The sequence below is a fragment of the Ambystoma mexicanum genome, chromosome 14 (assembly GCF_040938575.1).
Source record: "Ambystoma mexicanum isolate Mex_15411 chromosome 14, UKY_AmexF1_1, whole genome shotgun sequence".
Lineage (NCBI taxonomy): Eukaryota > Metazoa > Chordata > Amphibia > Caudata > Ambystomatidae > Ambystoma > Ambystoma mexicanum.
This window is the reverse complement of record NC_090940.1, coordinates 615,897,816-615,917,758: the sequence shown is the minus strand read 5'-3', so window position 1 is coordinate 615,917,758 and position 19,943 is coordinate 615,897,816. Positions and strand designations below refer to the sequence as shown.

Sequence of the window (19,943 nt, the reverse complement as noted above, 5' to 3'; positions counted from 1 at the left end):
CGAGGAGCAATCGCCACACCTGTTGGAACTAAATTTTTACCTGTTTGCAGTGGTCATGTATATGTAAAAAATAAATCTGCGGCCTTGTTATGCCAAACCAAAGGAAATGTCTCATGCAGCACCTTACTGGAGGGGAAACGAAGGGGCTGACAGAATGTGTGAGGTTGAATACAAACGGCATAGCTATTGGACAAATGCCCAGGTTATGTCACTGAAGGCTGCCAGGAGCATCGCCGGCGGTTCTGATGGATCTGTGCTCCCTGTCAATGAGTGTGTATACTCGGGCGTGTGTGCGTGGGGAATCCTCGGTGTGCAGGGATTGCTGGTGTTGCTGTGCACTAGGGGCGGGGCCTATCCGTTCTGGGTGGAGCTCTCCCATTGGCCACAGACCTGCTAAAATAATGCTGCTTTGGAAAGTTGCCCAAAGCATCACCAGTGGCTATGGTTAATTTAGAACCTTCCAGCGGCCATTTCCTGTCGAGTGGACTGCAGAGGTATCACGTGATGTCACTTCCCTTGGCACACCTGGGTCATGGGTGGCACCATAAGGTTCTGCCCCCACCACACAGTGCAGGGCTGGCTGAGAATGGGTGCTTCGGGGACGGGGGGGGGGGGGTGCATCGAGCTGGGCTTGGCATTTCAGAGGTGGGGTATTTAATTGTTCTCGTCTCTTTTTCCCCCCCTCAGTCACCGCTTTCGGCAGCACAGCCTGGAGGGGTCGGACGACGGAGGAGGTAAGTGCTTTGTGTTGTTGTTGTTTTGTCCGGTGCCTTCCCGCTCCTGTCTTTCTCTCTGCTCTCACTATGTTGCGCCTCCCTCTGGTCTCGGGAGGATAGCTCAGGGGTAACGCGCTCGCCTTGGAAGATGGACCACACGGAGCAACACAGGTTCGATCCCTGGGTCCGCGCTTAGAAACCTCTGGGTATTAAGCACCTTATAAATAACCTATCCTATTATTATATCCTATTCCCTCCTTCCCCTGCCCAAACACTCCTTTTCGCTCTGCAGGTCTGTCTACACTCTCGTCCTCAGCATCCTGGCAGAGGGGTTTCTTCTGGTGCCCACCAGAGAACAGACTGGGCTTACCCAAACAAAACGAAAAAAGATTTCTTGAGACTGAGAAAGATGTCTTGAGAATGATTAGAGGAACACGACAGCCTCATTCAGTTCAAATAGCCGAGGGCGCCGCTCTGAAGATGTGGCCGTGACGGACGGATTGAGCTGGGCGCAATCGTCCTGGTTGTTAAAGGCCCCTCACTCCGGATTCTGTCATCTGTGATCAAAACATGCCCACCCCCGAGGCTGCCGCCCCCCAACCCCCCCCCCCCCTACTCTTTCCAAAGAGCAGTCTGTTCCCGGACCAGCTCATCCTCCAGCTGAACCTGCAAATCACTAAACCCGGACCCACTGAGCTGGAAACCGTGACGCGTGCCTTGACGCCCCACTAGGGGCAGTGTAGACGCTGTTTCAGGCATGCTTGGCCAAGGAGGATGAGGCTAGGCGGAGAAGCCTCAGCAGCGTGGGTGTGCTTCTCCATTGTCGGGCTGTAACGCCAGCCCCCGTTTCCTGGGGGCGGGGGGGGGGGCTTATGGTGCGTGGGCACAGGAACGGTCTGACCCACACGTGTGTCTCGGAGTTCACTGCGGGTAAAACGTTAAGCACTCCTTTGTTCCAAATCGAGGCATGCTTATTGCGAACGCCGCCTCCGAGATGCTCTGCGACATGCACCCTCTGCCCCCCTCCCCACCTACTCCCTCCATCGTGTGCTCTTTGTGTTTATAGCCTTTAAAGTGGGGGCAATTTATAAGTGATGACTCGTCGAGCAAGCCATTGCTTTTACACCACAGGGATGAGAACTGAGCATGGGGCATTTTCATTCTGGAGGCTAGCACAAAGCATCAGTTAGCTCACCAAATCTACGCCTTTTCCCAAGAGAATTAACACACCACACAGAAAGCGTTTAAAACTATGTCCTTTATTTTCATGTACTTTTATTTCACACATCCAAACGTTTTTCTGTGTATACTTTTTACATCCACACGTTTTTCTGTGTATACTTTTTTGTAACATATGTTGCATGCCTCGGAAGGTTACATCCACACGTTTTTCTGTGTATACTTTTTCTGTAACATATGTTGCATGCCTCGGAAGGTTACATCCACACGTTTTTCTGTGTATACTTTTTTGTAACATATGTTGCATGCCTCGGAAGGTTACATCCACACGTTTTTCTGTGTATACTTTTTCTGTAACATATGTTGCATGCCTCGGAAGGTTACATCCACACGTTTTTCTGTGTATACTTTTTCTGTAACATATGTTGCATGCCTCGGAAGGTTACATCCACACGTTTTTCTGTGTATACTTTTTCTGTAACATATGTTGCATGCCTCGGAAGGTTGCATCCACACGTTTTTCTGTGTATACTTTTTTTGTAACATATGTTGCATGCCTCGGAAGGTTGCATCCACACGTTTTTCTGTGTATACTTTTTTTGTAACATGTTGCATGCCTCGGAAGGTTACATTCACACGTTTTTCTGTGTATACTTTTTTTGTAACATATGTTGCATGCCTCGGAAGGTTACAACCACACGTTTTTCTGTGTATACTTTTTTTGTAACATATGTTGCATGCCTCGGAAGGTTACATCCACACGTTTTTCTGTGTATACTTTTTCTGTAACATATGTTGCATGCCTCGGAAGGTTACATCCACACGTTTTTCTGTGTATACTTTTTCTGTAACATATGTTGCATGCCTCGGAAGGTTACATCCACACGTTTTTCTGTGTATACTTTTTCTGTAACATATGTTGCATGCCTCGGAAGGTTACATCCACACGTTTTTCTGTGTATACTTTTTCTGTAACATATGTTGCATGCCTCGGAAGGTTACATCCACACGTTTTTCTGTGTATACTTTTTCTGTAACATATGTTGCATGCCTCGGAAGGTTACATCCACACGTTTTTCTGTGTATACTTTTTACATCCACACGTTTTTCTGTGTATACTTTTTTTGTAACATATGTTGCATGCCTCGGAAGGTTACATCCACACGTTTTTCTGTGTATACTTTTTACATCCACACGTTTTTCTGTGTATACTTTTTCTGTAACATATGTTGCATGCCTCGGAAGGTTACATCCACACGTTTTTCTGTGTATACTTTTTTGTAACATATGTTGCATGCCTCGGAAGGTTACATCCACACGTTTTTCTGTGTATACTTTTTCTGTAACATATGTTGCATGCCTCGGAAGGTTACATCCACACGTTTTTCTGTGTATACTTTTTTGTAACATATGTTGCATGCCTCGGAAGGTTACATCCACACGTTTTTCTGTGTATACTTTTTTGTAACATATGTTGCATGCCTCGGAAGGTTAACTGCCATTTGCTTGCTTAAGTATTCTAGTGGCTGCTTTGGGACATGGACTAAATGCATCCGCTCAGCATGAAAGGACTTTTCATTTTCTTAACACACAATCACCACCAGGTGGCTCTTGAATGTGACTTGGTACCTGGATTAGGAAAGCTGGGTTCTTTGTGTGTAATACATGGCAAATCAATGCATTGATATGTGCAGCAATGATTTGTGCGCTGCCCAAGTCACCACCCTGTTTGTTAAGGTCTCTGTGCTGCTCCTCTCTGTAAGGGCACATTTGATTCTTTTCGTTTGATGTGTCCCGTGTCCATATGCACTGGAATTGTTTGTGTATGTAGCTCTAATGAGCGTGCCATACTGTCCCCACACTTACACACACACAACGCAAAGAAGTTCCCTCAAATTGTACATCCATTAGGCCAAACCCATTTCTACTCTGCCACACCATGATTTTCACACGCTGCAGGCCAGCACTAATAAGAGATGTTAATGCCAGCTCTGTTAGCTAGAGCGTGGGCCGGCTCTTTTTTATGTTAGAGATAACCCCTGAGGCCTGCTTAATAGTGAGGAGGTAATGGCCGAGGGACTGTGGACTCTTTACCATGCGTCAGAACCCGGTTTTGTTTAAAATGCTTCATCAGCGTATTTATGGTCAGGCCAACATTTGTAAGAAGTACAATCCTTTCTGTACGTTTTCCCCTCTTTATGGGACGTCTCTTGTAGGGTATCCATTCCTGTCTAAAGATGTTTCTGTATTGGGGTTGGGCACGCTCACACTGAGACCCAGCCCCATCTCATGTAAAATTCTTCAGAAACAAGAAGCAAAAGGGCCCTTGTACCCCATTTGAGCGGCTCATGTTGCAACCATTTTATCCTCAAACCCAAAAACCTAAGATATCAAAATGAGTATGTATGGTTCATGGTTACAAACATTTTAATGTTACGTTAAGTGTTGTGAACAGTGATGTGAGTACCAAGCCATGTGTCTGTTATGTATTTACTGATTCACACCTGCAACCTTTTTATACAGATGTGTCTAGTTATTTATTTGCATTTTTAAAGCGCTCACACAGCCCGCGGGCATCGAGGCGTTGTTACATAATTGATTTTGTTTGTTAGTTGCGTAATTGTTTTTTTTTTGTGTGTATCTTAGTTGCATATTTATAACGCGCTTAAATACCCAGAGGTTTCTAAGCGCGGACCTGGGGATTGAACCTGTGCTTCGTGTCATCTTGCTTCCAAGGCAAACACGTTGCTGCTGAGCTATCCTCCCGGGACAAAATAATATATAAATATATATATATATATATATATATATATATATATATATATATATATATATATTAAATATAGATATATAAAATATAGATGTCTCTGATCATTGTTCTATTCATGAAAAGGCTCTGTGATGTAATGCAAAGCAGACAGGAACACCCATTGGTGCTCTTTATCCCCTTTCCCTCTCTCGTATGGGTATTTTGAGAGAGTACAATAGGAGTGTACCAGAATGTCCACCTTGGAATGATAGCCTTATATCAGACAATTATTCATATGGTTAGTCTAGTGTTACCCATTGCGAAATAAGTGATGTGGTTCGAACAGAAGGCCTGCAACATTGGGCCAGCGGTCCCTCAGAGCCCAGCAGGCTGGTCACACTGCAGTGTGCCTGTAGGGATAGTTTGAAACTGCATTCAGGCAAGGCCTTCCCCAAGAGCAGGCGACGGAAGAACCATTTACTTGGGCCGCAACAGCTGCGTTTGCACATTAGATTCCTTCTGCAAAGTACTCGAATTACAATGTCATGAAACCAGCTTCATTTGTTTAGAAATTATTTATAGATATTGAGGAGGGGTTTAGTCGCGCGACACAGAGGTGTAATTTGGATGTGACGTGTGCCAGTCAGGGAGGGGGGGGCACATTCTAGTGTTTCACCCTGGGCATCAAGCTGGCTCGAAACTGCCCTGTGTAATACAGTATAAAGGGTTACCTTATGCGCTTTTATTTGCGGTGTGCTTGTGAATAGTATGTATTGTTGCACGCCTATGCTTATTATAACTCTGCAACCGGGGTGATGAATTGTGGCTACTGGTGTGATGGGCATGGCCCAGAGGGGGAGTCTGGGGACTGTGAGGCCCAGAAGCTGCCAGCTCTGGGCATGAAGGGTGCAGCTGCTGCCCAGGGTAACACAGGACCATACATTACCTGGGTAGAGCGATGCTTCTTGTGGCTACTGGTGTGATGGGCATGGCCCAGAGGGGTAGTCTGGGGACTGTGAGGCCCAGGAGCTGCCAGCTCCGGGCATGAAGGGTGGGGCTGCTGCCCAGGGTAACACAGGACCATACATTACCTGGGTAGAGCGATGCTTCTTGTGGCTACTGGTGTGATGGGCATGGCCCAGAGGGGTAGTCTGGGGACTGTGAGGCCCAGGAGCTGCCAGCTCCGGGCATGAAGGGTGGGGCTGCTGCCCAGGGTAACACAGGACCATACATTACCTGGGTAGAGCGATGCTTCTTGTGGCTACTGGTGTGATGGGCATGGCCCAGAGGGGGAGTCTGGGGACTGTGAGGCCCAGGAGCTGCCAGCTCCGGGCTTGAAGGGTGCGGCTGCTGCCCAGGGTAACACAGGACCATACATTACCTGGGTAGAGCGAGGCTTCTTGTGGCTACTGGTGTGATGGGCATGGCCCGGAGGGGTAGTCTGGGGACTGTGAGGCCCAGGAGCTGCCAGCTCCGGGCATGAAGGGTGCGGCTGCTGCCCAGGGTAACACAGGACCATACATTACCTGGGTAGAGCGATGCTTCTTGTGGCTACTGGTGTGATGGGCATGGCCCAGAGGGGGAGTCTGGGGAACTGTGAGGCCCAGGAGCTGCCAGCTCTGGGCATGAAGGGTGCGGCTGCTGCCCAGGGTAACACAGGACCATACATTACCTGGGTAGAGCGATGCTTCTTGTGGCTACTGGTGTGATGGGCATGGCCCGGAGGGGTAGTCTGGGGACTGTGAGGCCCAGGAGCTGCCAGCTCCGGGCATGAAGGGTGCGGCTGCTGCCCAGGGTAACACAGGACCACATATTGCCTGGGTAGAGCAATGCTTCTTGTGGCTACTGGTGTGATGGGCATGGCCCAGAGGGGGAGTCTGGGGACTGTGAGGCCCAGGAGCTGCCAGCTCCGGGCTTGAAGGGTGCGGCTGCTGCCCAGGGTAACACAGGACCATACATTACCTGGGTAGAGCGAGGCTTCTTGTGGCTACTGGTGTGATGGGCATGGCCCAGAGGGGGAGTCTGGGGAACTGTGAGGCCCAGGAGCTGCCAGCTCCGGGCATGAAGGGTGGGGCTGCTGCCCAGGGTAACACAGGACCATACATTACCTGGGTAGAGCGATGCTTCTTGTGGCTACTGGTGTGATGGGCATGGCCCAGAGGGGGAGTCTGGGGAACTGTGAGGCCCAGGAGCTGCCAGCTCTGGGCATGAAGGGTGCGGCTGCTGCCCAGGGTAACACAGGACCATACATTACCTGGGTAGAGCGATGCTTCTTGTGGCTACTGGTGTGATGGGCATGGCCCGGAGGGGTAGTCTGGGGACTGTGAGGCCCAGGAGCTGCCAGCTCCGGGCATGAAGGGTGCGGCTGCTGCCCAGGGTAACACAGGACCATACATTACCTGGGTAGAGCGATGCTTCTTGAGGCTACTGGTGTGATGGGCATGGCCCGGAGGGGGAGTCTGGGGAACTGTGAGGCCCAGGAGCTGCCAGCTCCGGGCATGAAGGGTGGGGCTGCTGCCCAGGGTAACACAGGACCATACATTACCTGGGTAGAGCGATGCTTCTTGTGGCTACTGGTGTGATGGGCATGGCCCAGAGGGGTAGTCTGGGGACTGTGAGGCCCAGGAGCGACCAGCTCCGGGCATGAAGGGTGGGGCTGCTGCCCAGGGTAACACAGGACCATACATTACCTGGGTAGAGCGATGCTTCTTGTGGCTACTGGTGTTGATGGGCATGGCCCAGAGGGGGAGTCTGGGGACTGTGAGGCCCAGGAGCTGCCAGCTCTGGGCATGAAGGGTGCAGCTGCTGCCCAGGGTAACACAGGACCACATATTGCCTGGGTAGAGCAATGCTTCTTGTGGCTACTGGTGTGATGGGCATGGCCCAGAGGGGTAGTCTGGGGACTGTGAGGCCCAGGAGCGACCAGCTCCGGGCATGAAGGGTGGGGCTGCTGCCCAGGGTAACACAGGACCATACATTACCTGGGTAGAGCGATGCTTCTTGTGGCTACTGGTGTTGATGGGCATGGCCCAGAGGGGTAGTCTGGGGACTGTGAAGCCCAGGAGCGACCAGCTCCGGGCATGAAGGGTGGGGCTGCTGCCCAGGGTAACACAGGACCATACATTACCTGGGTAGAGCGATGCTTCTTGTGGCTACTGGTGTGATGGGCATGGCCCAGAGGGGTAGTCTGGGGACTGTGAGGCCCAGGAGCGACCAGCTACGGGCATGAAGGGTGGGGCTGCTGCCCAGGGTAATACAGGACCACATATTGCCTGGGTAGAGCAATGCTTCTTGTGGCATGGCGACCAGGGCCGACCCTGTCCAGGTCAGCCTATTTAGGACTTATTAATAATCCTAAGCAATCAGCCTCCCAGAAGATGGGCAAGCCAGCGGTTCCCCGAGCTCCGTGGCAATTATGCTCTATGATATGATTGTGTATTCGCGCTATATAAATACACTATATGTTTCAAAGCGCTTCAAGGCAAGGGAGGGAACAAGGGAAAATACAAATTACATTCTTACAGTTCCATGGCCAGTGCACCCTGGCATGGAGCCTTGGAGACCGTGACGCAAGGTGGACATGGCTTTTGATTGTTACCCGGGTGTAAACACACTGTCACCTAGGGTATTTATTACATGCAAGTGGACACAAGATAGAGGGTTCCATGTGCTTTCACCAATGGTTTCCCCACGTTGCAGAATGTTTCCCTTTTGAATAGTCGCCGATTTCAAATTCAGTGCATCAGTAAAATGCAGGGGCCACCCCCCCCCCCCCTCCACCCCCACCCCCCCACTCCCCTATACCCTCTCAGCCCAAAGCCCCTTTTCCCCAAACCTGCTAGCTGTACACTTTTTAGTTTTGGCTGTTCCTCCCCGCCCCTCCCCCCGACCCAATACCCCAGTACCCTCTCATTACCCCCAAGCCCCTTTTCCCCAAACTTGCTAGCTGTACATTTTTTTTTTTTTTTTTTTTAGTTTTGGCTATTCTATACACCCCCCACCCCCCGCACCCCACCCAATCCCCTTTTCCCCAAACTTCTTGCTAGCAGTCATTTTTTCGTTTTGGCTATTGGGTGGAGCCGCCTATACGTAGAAACGATTACATTAGAATGCAGCTAGCGCAAAATGGCATATGAGGAGGGATACAAAGCTTGTAGGTGTTCTTTGGTCATTTACCCACCCACTGTCTGCCCCTCCACGCTCAAAAACGCACCCTCCTAAGATCTCTTCGAGCTAGGTTTATCAAGCCCTACATTGAAGTGTCTGGCGTTTTTTTTTTTTTTATTTTTTTTTTTAAAGTAGTCTTCTGAAAGTTAATGACTTAATTGGAGCGGTAAATGCGCTATGGTGTAATAAAAATGTCTTAACCAGATCGGCCTTCAGCCACTTGATTTGTAAGCACTCTGTGTCCTTCACTGAAGTCCTGTTAAAAACGAGCATTGGCAAAGCCAACAGTTTGAACATGTGTGTAAGTATTTAGCATTTGCCAGGCACTGCTCCTATATCCCGGGGTACTGGCACTATTTTGTGGCTGCTGCCATCAATGGTCTGTTATTACCACTATGACAGGTGCGCAGAAGACTGGCCACAATGACGGGTGGCCATATGAGCTGTGGATGTCGTCGGAGGAGTGTGTCCTTCGAGTGCATTGGAGTCCTGGATGGAATGTTGTGCTTTCTTCTGGTTATAGGGTTTCCTATAGCCAAGTGGGTCTAAGAGTGCAGGCTCATTTTCAGATAAAAACAGGTTTTTACTAACACACAACTTCTCCTCCTAGGGCTAAACTCTAAAAGAAAAAGGCCTAGGAACTCTGACTGTTCAAACGATTCCCCCTACAGTTCACAAGATTTTGGGGCACCCCCTTATCACAGATTCTGTGGTTCTTCTATCAAGGGTCCTCTGGCTGGACCCCTCTTAGTAGTGGGATATGAGCTAGTTGCAGCCCTCCTGCTAGTTCTGTGGAGTTTGTTGGCTCACTGCTGCAAGGACTAAATATACAGTAGTTTCGCAGCGCCGATTAGGTTTGCGACCTCCAGTTTAGAGAGGCGCTGATGATGGCCTTATCCCCCTCTCTTGCGTAGGGTGCTGTTTTCTACCCACAAAAGCCTATTCCTACTCCTGTAGCCCTTGATGTCCACCTACTGATGTCTCTTTCCTACCACAGTCTATAACTGAGGGCAGTGCTTTAAGTGGGCTGGGGCCAGCTGGGGCTGGGCCGTGGCAGTCTCCAAAAAATGAGTCTGAGCCGGATGCCCCCCCCGTTCCCACCACACCACAGCGGGACACATTATCCTGCCGCAGCCACGACGGGAAATGCGCCCGCCATTTTCGAGTCAAGCAAGCTGACAGACGTGCTAATCGGGAGCTGTGACTGGCTGGCACTTCTGTCAGTCACTGTAACTTCCTCTTGTGACCCCTCACACAAGGGTTCACAAGAGGGAGTTTGTGTCCTTTTGTTCCCCCTCCCCAGGTAACCGAGGCATCTTTGACCCTCCGGCGAACCTAGGGACTCAGTGCCATATTTCTGTGTTTATAAAAGATGGCTTGAAATGTGCACAGTTCAAGCCATCTTTAACAAAGCTTTGCGGACGGGCAAAGACGTCTCAGACTTGGTCTGTCGTCAAAGCTTTATAAACAATGGATTGAATTGTGCACTTTTCAAGCCATCATTTATGAACACAGGATGTTTAAAAAATGGCTTGAAAAGTTTGCAAAAATATACAACTGCTATACATGTGTGTGCGTACCTTACTCTGGCTTGTGTACTTTTCAAGCCATCTTGAAGTACACAAGCCATAGTAAGGCACGCAAACAAATATAAATGTTAGCATTTATATGTTTATGTGCGTACCTTACTATGGTTTGCAGACGTTTCAGGCCACGCCCATCCTGCAAGCCACGCCCCTGAAGCTGTGGGGCCTGAGTGAACACTGTGGTACCTGGATCAGGTGTGCCCGATTCGTTATCTATCCTCGGCAAGCAGACTGTGGCTTTGGAAGCTGGGTCTGCCATCTTGAAACGGGACAGCACATCTTTCTGAGCATGTGCGAGAGGGGGAAGCTCCTTCTATGGAGCTGCGCCTGCTTCCCTGTGCTCAGTGCATGTTTTCAGGATGCTATCTGCTGATATGCTGCTATCATGGAACATAGGTAACATTTTGCAATCAGGCCCAAGCGAAGTGAGGGCCTCAACGAGGGCTGCAGGCGTTTCTATGCCTCCCACTGGGGCAATATAGCCATTCGCACCCTGGGGGTTCTCTGGGGTGCAAATGATTCATTTCTTTATTTTTTCACTCGGGATGGGTTCTGCCCTATTGCACAAACCCAATCTCCAGAGGAACAAAAAAAGATGTCAGCTGCTACAGGAAAAGGGACAGAAAAGGGCTTCCTTTTCCATGGTGGTGGCCGCAAGCAGTAGGAGTGCCGGGACCGGAGCACAAAGCTCCGCTCCAGCAGGTAAGTCGGGGAGGAGCGTGGTTGGGGAGGGGTTGGGAGAGACTGCCGGTTGCCTCCCCCCAAATCAAGATGGCGCCACCCGGGGAAGAGCCTCGAGTGGCTGGGAGGAGCGGGCGGTACACACTGTATTCTCGCCCACTCTTCAACCACCTGTCTGGCAGTGCACCCTGTGCCGGATGCAAATGTAGTTTTCTCTGCCCGCAGGGTTTTTTCACAGGGTAGACTGCATGGGGTTGTGGGTGGCACGAATTCTTCCCAGATAATTGAGAATCTTTTAAAGAGCCAGTAGCCTGTTGGTTGGACACGTGGCTGTTCACTGCCAAACGTTGGGCACTAAGTTAAGGAGACTAGGGGTTACTGCCTCATTGTGCCAACATCCACCGACTGTGGGAGGTCCCTTTTTTCTTTAGTCACCCCCCCTGAATAAGGCAGGTTACTTTGTTATAAGGAGCTTGAAGGATTACAAGTTTACATGGGCGTAATTTTAGGAGGGGACAGGGGTATTTGTCCCCTCCCCCCCAACTTTCAGGGCACACCATTTTGTCCCCATTCATTTGGCTGGGGCACCTTTTCTTCAGATGTCATGTCCACCCCAACATTTTCAGCAAAGTTACTCCACTGCAAGTTTACAGGGTGTTGGCAGAGGATCACATCGATGCTGCCTTCTTGTGCTGAGCTCCCAAGGAGGACTCGCTTAGTTCAATGAAAAACAATTTTTTCAGTCTCCTGGTGTGTCAACCACCGGCTTCACCTTTCCTGCAAGGTTTGCTTTCCTGTTTCTTAGGACACTACAGTCTGTCGCCACAGTCTCCTGGTGTGTCAACCACTGGCTTCACCTTTCTTTCAAGGTCTGCTTTCCTGTTTCTTAGGACACTAGAGTCTGTCACCAGTGTATCAACCACCGACTTCACCTTTCTTTCAAGGTCTGCTTTCCTGTTTCTTAGGACACTAAAGTCTCTCCATAGTCTCCCAGTGTCATGCACCGGCTTCACCTTTCTTTCAAGGTCCGCTTTCCTGTTTCTTAGGATACTAGAGTCTGTCACCACAGTCTCCCGGTGTGTGTCAACCACTGGCTTCAGCTTTCTTTCAAGGTCTGCTTTCCTGTTTCTTAGGATACTAGAATCTGTCACCATAGTCTCCCGGTGTGTGTCAACCACTGGCTTCACCTTTATTTCAAGGTCTGCTTTCCTGTTTCTTAGGACACTAAAGTCTCTCCATAGTCTCCTGGTGTGTGTCAACCACTGTCTTCACCTTTCTTTCAAGGTCTGCTTTCCGGTTTCTTAGGACACTAGAGTCTCTCCACAGTCTCCCGGTGTGTCAATCACCGACTTCACCTTTCTTTCAAGGTCTGCTTTCCTGTTTCTTAGGACACTAAAGTCTCTCCATAGTCTCCTGGTGTGTGTCAACCACTGTCTTCACCTTTCTTTCAAGGTCTGCTTTCCTGTTTCTTAGGACACTAAAGTCTCTCCATAGTCTCCCGGTGTGTGTCAACCACTGGCTTCAGCTTTCTTTCAAGGTCTGCTTTCCTGTTTCTTAGGATACTAGAGTCTGTCAACACAGTCTCCCGGTGTGTGTCAACCACTGGCTTCAGCTTTCTTTCAAGGTCTGCTTTCCTGTTTCTTAGGATACTAGAGTCTGTCAACACAGTCTCCCGGTGTGTGTCAACCACTGTCTTCACCTTTCTTTCAAGGTCTGCTTTCCTGTTTCTTAGGACACTAGAGTCTCTCCACAGTCTCCCGGTGTGTCAATCACCGACTTCACCTTTCTTTCAAGGTCTGCTTTCCTGTTTCTTAGGATACTAGAGTCTGTCACCACAGTCTCCCGGTGTGTGTCAACCACCGGCTTCACCTTTCTTTCAAGGTCTGCTTTCCTGTTTCTTAGGACACTAGAGTCTCTCCACAGTCTCCCGGTGTGTCAATCACTGACTTCACCTTTCTTTCAAGGTCTGCTTTCCTGTTTCTTAGGATACTAGAGTCTGTCACCACAGTCTCCCGGTGTGTGTCAATCACCGACTTCAGCTTTCTTTCAAGGTCTGCTTTCCTGTTTCTTAGGACACTAGAGTCTGTCGCCACAGTCTCCCGGTGTGTCAATCACCGACTTCACCTTTCTTTCAAGGTCTGCTTTCCTGTTTCTTAGGATACTAGAGTCTGTCACCACAGTCTCCCGGTGTGTGTCAATCACCGACTTCAGCTTTCTTTCAAGGTCTGCTTTCCTGTTTCTTAGGACACTAGAGTCTGTCGCCACAGTCTCCCGGTGTGTCAATCACCGACTTCACCTTTCTTTCAAGGTCTGCTTTCCTGTTTCTTAGGATACTAGAGTCTGTCACCACAGTCTCCCGGTGTGTGTCAACCACTGTCTTCACCTTTCTTTCAAGGTCTGCTTTCCTGTTTCTTAGGACACTAGAGTCTCTCCACAGTCTCCCGGTGTGTCAATCACCGACTTCACCTTTCTTTCAAGGTCTGCTTTCCTGTTTCTTAGGATACTAGAGTCTGTCACCACAGTCTCCCGGTGTGTGTCAACCACCGGCTTCACCTTTCTTTCAAGGTCTGCTTTCCTGTTTCTTAGGACACTAGAGTCTCTCCACAGTCTCCCGGTGTGTCAATCACTGACTTCACCTTTCTTTCAAGGTCTGCTTTCCTGTTTCTTAGGATACTAGAGTCTGTCACCACAGTCTCCCGGTGTGTGTCAATCACCGACTTCAGCTTTCTTTCAAGGTCTGCTTTCCTGTTTCTTAGGACACTAGAGTCTGTCGCCACAGTCTCCCGGTGTGTCAATCACCGACTTCACCTTTCTTTCAAGGTCTGCTTTCCTGTTTCTTAGGATACTAGAGTCTGTCACCACAGTCTCCCGGTGTGTGTCAATCACCGACTTCAGCTTTCTTTCAAGGTCTGCTTTCCTGTTTCTTAGGACACTAGAGTCTGTCGCCACAGTCTCCCGGTGTGTCAATCACCGACTTCACCTTTCTTTCAAGGTCTGCTTTCCTGTTTCTTAGGATACTAGAGTCTGTCACCACAGTCTCCCGGTGTGTGTCAACCACTGGCTTCACTTTTCTTTCAAGGTCTGCTTTCCTGTTTCTTAGGACACTAGAGTCCGTCGCCACAGTCTCCCGGTGTGTGTCAACCACCGACTTCACCTTTCTTGCAAGGTCTGCTTTCCTGTTGTTTGGCCCTCTGGTTTTGGCTTCTCTTTCCTATTGGACGGCCACACTTTCTCTTGATCCCTTGCGGATCTGCTTGCCCTCCAGGTGGCCGCTCAGACCTGGAAGCCCTTGGGACGGCGATGGTAGTGGATTTCCCTGCTCTTGTGCAGTCTCCAACACTCGGGTTGTCCTTACGTTGAACCCCTAGTTGAACTTCCCTCTCATTCTAGCCTTGATTTGGAGCGAGTGCTTCTCGATCAGCGCCCAGACACCGATTCCCGATCATTCAGTGTTTTCCTAGACTTGGGAGGAATGGTGGCCTCCCTGTCCCGGGAGCTTTCGGGCCGCCTTCCTGCTGAATCTTCTTGGTCTTCCCGCGTGCATCACACGTATTCGCTAGTTCCCAGCATGCACCATGCTTCAGTCTTATGGTAGTTGCTAGGCTTTCAATAGATTTCCCTTCCCAGCATGCAGCGTATTTTACTCTTTCAATGAATGTTGAGCTTGGGGTGGACTTTGCTTTTCACATGCATCCTGTTGTGCCTTTTCTGGCAACGTCACAGTTTGCATAGCATGTCCCCCCACATGCATTTGTTTAAGCTTTTTCAATGAGATTTAGTCATTGAATGGACATAGTTTCCCAGCATGCATCATTTCCTATTCTCTCAATGAATGTTCCACTTCAAACAGACTGTTTCCCAGCATGCATCCCTTTGTATTCATTTGCCAGAATGCGCCCTGTCCTCTTCCTTCAATGAGCATTAATGCTTGCAATATACTTCGTTTATTACACCACGTTTCCCTTGGCCTGCAATCTAGACCCTGGTTGGTACGCAGTGTTTATATCGAAAATGTTATATTGAAGAGAACATATATTGAATCTTTGATATCGAAAATATGAATACTGAATGCATTCAGGGGTCGGGTAAAGGCTTAAATATTTTTGGGAAATGGTTGGGGTGGGTTTTTAGGGGTCGCAAATGGGGGTTTGCACTATGCATGCCAGCTGTTCCAAAATGCATGCATTTTCTTGATCTCGGTGCTTGCTACATCCCTTTGCACTGTGTGATCTTGGTACTGGGTTCAAGTGCTATCCAGTCTGCGGGCGCTTTGTTTGCTCCTCTTCTCCGTCTCAGTTCCTGCCCTCTTTTCTCCTTTCTGGTCCGCAACTCCTCAACATCTAGTTGGTCGCGCCTCCCTGCTTTCGCACTGTTCCCACTATAGCGACCTCGCACCCCTATACTCCCCTCTCGTCCATTTTAGGCATATAGTTTATGGTGAAATGACACCGCCCTGCGGAAGTACAGGCGTGAGTGATGATTGCTAGTCCCACAGTTCAGCCCCACGCTACTACTAAACCAGCAGTGATCCCAGTCATAGCCGGACGGGTGCACTGGGCCGTGGGCAGGCTCTGCTTTTCAGGATTGGTGTGAGCTAGTACAGGAGAAATCCAAGCAATAGTACAGTGCTCCCAAAATAAAAGAATGCCCAACCAAAGTTCTACAAAAAAAAGGATACTTCCACTACAATTTCAAAAGCACTATGACCCACCCGTATAAGGGATGATATCAAAGATGGAGACTTATTGTAATTGGTTATTTATAACGCGCTTAATACCCAGAGGTTTCTAAGCGCGGACCCTGGGTTCAAACCTGTGTTGCTGTGCGTCGTCTTGTTTCCAAGGCGAGCGCGTTGCCCCTGAGCTATCCTTCCGGGACTGTTAATGAAAGGGGGCACTCCGGGTCTGGAGGCATGGGTGCATAGACAATAACTTAAGCAGTAAAGTCAAGTTCCCCGAAGATGTCTTCTAGAAAGGTGGAGTTGGGTCGTACTAGTCACTAGGACCGTTAAGGAATTCCAGGGTGACCAAAGCTCTTCCAATACCTGGAATGCTTGTTCATGGGACTCAACAGCAATGAACCAGGCTTTCAGATGCTTTGCAATGGGTCCAGTTGGCGTTGAAATGTTTCAAGTCAGTTCTTCCCATTGATTCATGGGTGTCAAGTCAGTCGAGTTGGCTCGAGACTGTCCGGTGATGGAGTGCGGTCCGATAGCATTGCTCGGTTCCAATCGGGTGAAGAACGGGCAAGAGATGGGTCCAGTGATTGGCCGGGATCGGCGCTAAGAGCTCCAGTGATGCAATTTGATTCTTCCATGGCGATCTGCTCAAACGGCTGAAGAGCATGCAACGGGTTGTGTTAGTGGCTTGAGTTAGGGGCTTGATTGTTCCACAGTGGATTGAAAAGCGGTGAGAATCAAAAATCAGTGAAACAGGGTTGGAGCTTGTAGGAACGGTGTCTCTCTGCGCTGGGTTATAATTGCGTACTGTTGGTTGTTTTTGGTTAGACTGGTTAGCTCCAGCAGCCTGTATATGAGTTACCAACTGGACAGAGCTCCTGCAGTCCAAGTTTCAAGTATAGGTTTGTTGCTGCGATTAGAACTCTTTTGTACGTTGGCACCTTGAAGGATTTCAGGGTCCAAAACACTGCCCTCAGTTCTAAGACATTTATGTGTAGGGCTTTGTCCTTGGGCTGCCACGGCCCTCTGGCATGGTGCTTGCCCATGCGGGTTCCCCATCCGTCTATGGAGGCATCAGTAGTGACTGTGGCCTGGTGTACCGGAACGCGAAAGGGCACACCCCCTGCATGAGGTGCTAGCGATGATTCCACCATTTAAGAGTTTGGCGGAAGTCCGGTATGAGGGCAATTTCATCATTCCAAGAACCTGACACCTGCTGCCATTGAGCATCTAGAAACTCCTGGAGCTGTCTCACATGCAGCGTGCAGTGTGGAACCGAGGGGCTGCAGGAGGACCGCATCCCTGGATCGGACTGTTGTCCATAACATGGGCTGTTGGTGAATCGTGCAAAGTATGGCATTGACCCACTCCTCTGAGGGGGTAGCCAGACATGTCAGGTGTTTAGTCGTGAACCCAGGAACAGAGCATTCTGCCTGGCCCATACGCATTACTTCTGAAAGTTGATGGAGAACCCTAGAGAAGTTAGGCACTGGATGGTTTACTCGGTGGTCTGGGTCGTAAGCGGCAGGGACTGGGTGCGTACCAGCCAATCGTCCAGCTAAGGGTAGATGTCTGCGCAGCGGAAGTGGCCCGCCACTGGAGCTAGGCATTTCGTGAATACTCGTGGTGGTGAAGGCCGAAGGCCGAATTTGGAATGTTCGCCTTGCATGATGAACGGAAGGAAGCGTCTTGTGTTTTTGGGGTATGGGGATGTGGAAATAAGCATCCTCCAAATCCAGAGAGGAGAGGAGAGGTCACCCTGTTCCAGCTGTTTGAGAATGTGTTGAAGAGGGACCATGCTACATTTTTACCATCTTAGGAACTGGTTGAGTTGTCTGAGGGCCTCCATCCTCCTGACGTCTTTCTCACTAGGAAGTATCTGGAGTAAACCTCAGCCCTTTGATGGCACAACTTCAATAGCTCCTTTTTTAGAAAAAAAAAGCGACTGGACTTCCTGTTGGAGGAAAGGAGGAGGGACAGGTGCTGTTCCTTTTTCTTTATTGGAGGAATGGAGGGACATTTTCCCATGAACTCGAGGGTCTGGCCCTGATGAATGATGTTGAGCACCCACTCGTCGGTGGATAGCTTTTCGCACTGATAGACAACATCGTAAACACTGACCTCCCACTGGTGTGCTGAAGTGGGGATTTGGGTTCCGTAGCTGCTCAGGCCTGCTTGGGGGTTTGTGTTCTTTTAGGTGGATCTGCATTGCCATCGTCTTCCTCTGTACATCTGTGAGCTCCCCTTGTAAGCGTCTTGCAAGCTGGTGCGAGACATGTGTTGGCAATAAGATACCCTGTAATCTGTGGAGGTCCTTGCAAACCCTCTCTTACCAGACCGGAAAAACTGCCGGTGTTGCTGCAGGAAGCCCAAACAATGGGCAGTATCACGATCAGCCTTCATGGTCTGCAGGGTTTCATGCACTTTCTTTCCAAAAAGGTCAACCCCATAAAATGGAATATCAACCACTTTTGACTGCACCTCTGGTCTAAAGTTGGTTGCCTTCAATCAACCTTGTTGTCTCAGCACTGCTTTGTTCCCCATTTGGTGAAAGCCAGTGTCCGCGATGCCCAACGTGACTGTGATGGCATGGTCTGAAGAGTCCTCCACTCGCGCAACAGTGCTAAAGCTCCCTCTTGTCATGGGGTAGAAAATCCAAGATGGGACACATCCACAATTCTCGGTAATGCCAGGAGAGGATCACCAATGAGTTGGCTGCTTTGATGGTGGTAGTGGCCATGGAAATAACCCTCTTGCTGAAGGTATTGAGTTGTTGACCCTCTTTGTCTGGAGGCACCATCCATGGGGAAGAAGGGTTGGCAGATCTCTTCCAAGAAGCCGCTGATACCACAGAGTCTGGGCAGGTCCGGGTGCATAGGCACTTCTGGTAGAGACGGTAGCAGTTGACAAATCCGGCAACAAGGTAATCCTCAACGTGTTAGCCGTCGATGAGGGGGGGGACAATTTCATTGATTTGTGAGCTGTCGACAAGGTTTTTTTTTGCCGTCGATGATAACTTTGGCTTGTGGCTGGTAGATGAGGATGTTAACTAATGCTGTTTCTCCGAAGAGTGTGTCAAAGACCAAGGTCTAGCTGTAGCCGTCAACGCAGTAGGGTTGGGCATAGACCATACAGTCGTCGCAATAGTTTTAGCAAGGGAGTCGTCAACAGTGTGGAGGGAGTGGTTGGTGTTGCGAGTGTCAACAGAGTTGTCAACCAGCTGGTCGATTGGGAGGCGAGGGGGGACATCTGAAGTGTGTGACTTGTGTGCTTTTTTAATTTCTTCCCCATGGCAGATTCCTTATACAGTCTCGACTCTTGGAAGAACGAGTACATTCCATGGGCCTGCCAGTACCAGCAGATGCAAAACTGTGGACCATGGGTGAGTTACAGGCTCTGACACCCTCCTCCAGCCATCTCACCAACCTGCGATGACGGGACTAGCGTGTCTTAGGCGAAAATGATTGGTAGATGGAGCAGCTCGCCGTGTCGTGGTCTGAATGCAAGCAGTATAAGCACCTCTCTTGGAGGTCCCCCACAGGCACATTCTTTGGATGAAATTTAGCACAAAGGCTTTTCTTCTTAGCGTCTGCTCTGGCATCACAATGGTAGAGGAAGGCCTCAGACCTGGAGAAGAAGACTTCACACAGTCTGGAAGATCCGTTGATTGTTTCGGATCTTCACTGGCAACGTGCCCCATAGCCGCAAGTCACCAGAGTGACTAAACTTGAAGAAACAATAGAAAACGTTTTAAAAAATAGGACAAAAAAGTTGGGATTTCGAAGAGCAAAAAATGTGGAATCCGAACACTTGAATGTGCAGTAGAAATCTGAAGCTAGCCCCCAGGGCTGGAGATAAGGAGGGCTAGTGTCACTGGGGCAGTTTGATATAAAGTGACAGCAATAGGCGATTCCCAGCCTGACGACAGGCAATATTCAATCATGAGTTTGACTTAACCCTTTCATTGAGTAGCTATTGGGGACCTGATGAATTAATAGTTACTGCATCTTCAGCGTCATGTCTTTAATGAACAGGACTTCCCTTTGCTTAGAAACCAGGAAACCTGCAATGTGAACTGAAGCTCTTTCACTAAGGCAAAGCTTCAGACCTTGTTCTGTCTGAGGGGTGAGCGGCTCCTGGGCGTGTTCTGTTAATAAATCAGGGGCTGGAGGCTGAATTCTGTATGG

General features: G+C 49.5%; 1 protein-coding gene across 4 annotated transcripts in view; it reads left to right on the top strand.

Moving 5' to 3' along the window:
* IFT43 (intraflagellar transport 43) overlaps positions 1-19,943 on the top strand; it is a 580,365-nt gene that overhangs the window by 538,193 nt on the left and 22,229 nt on the right. For all 4 annotated transcript variants that reach the window (XM_069638039.1, XM_069638038.1, XM_069638037.1 and 1 more), the window contains one exon: positions 688-734. In XM_069638039.1, coding sequence (XP_069494140.1) covers positions 688-734 — 47 coding nt within the window. The remainder of the gene's footprint in view (positions 1-687; positions 735-19,943) is intronic.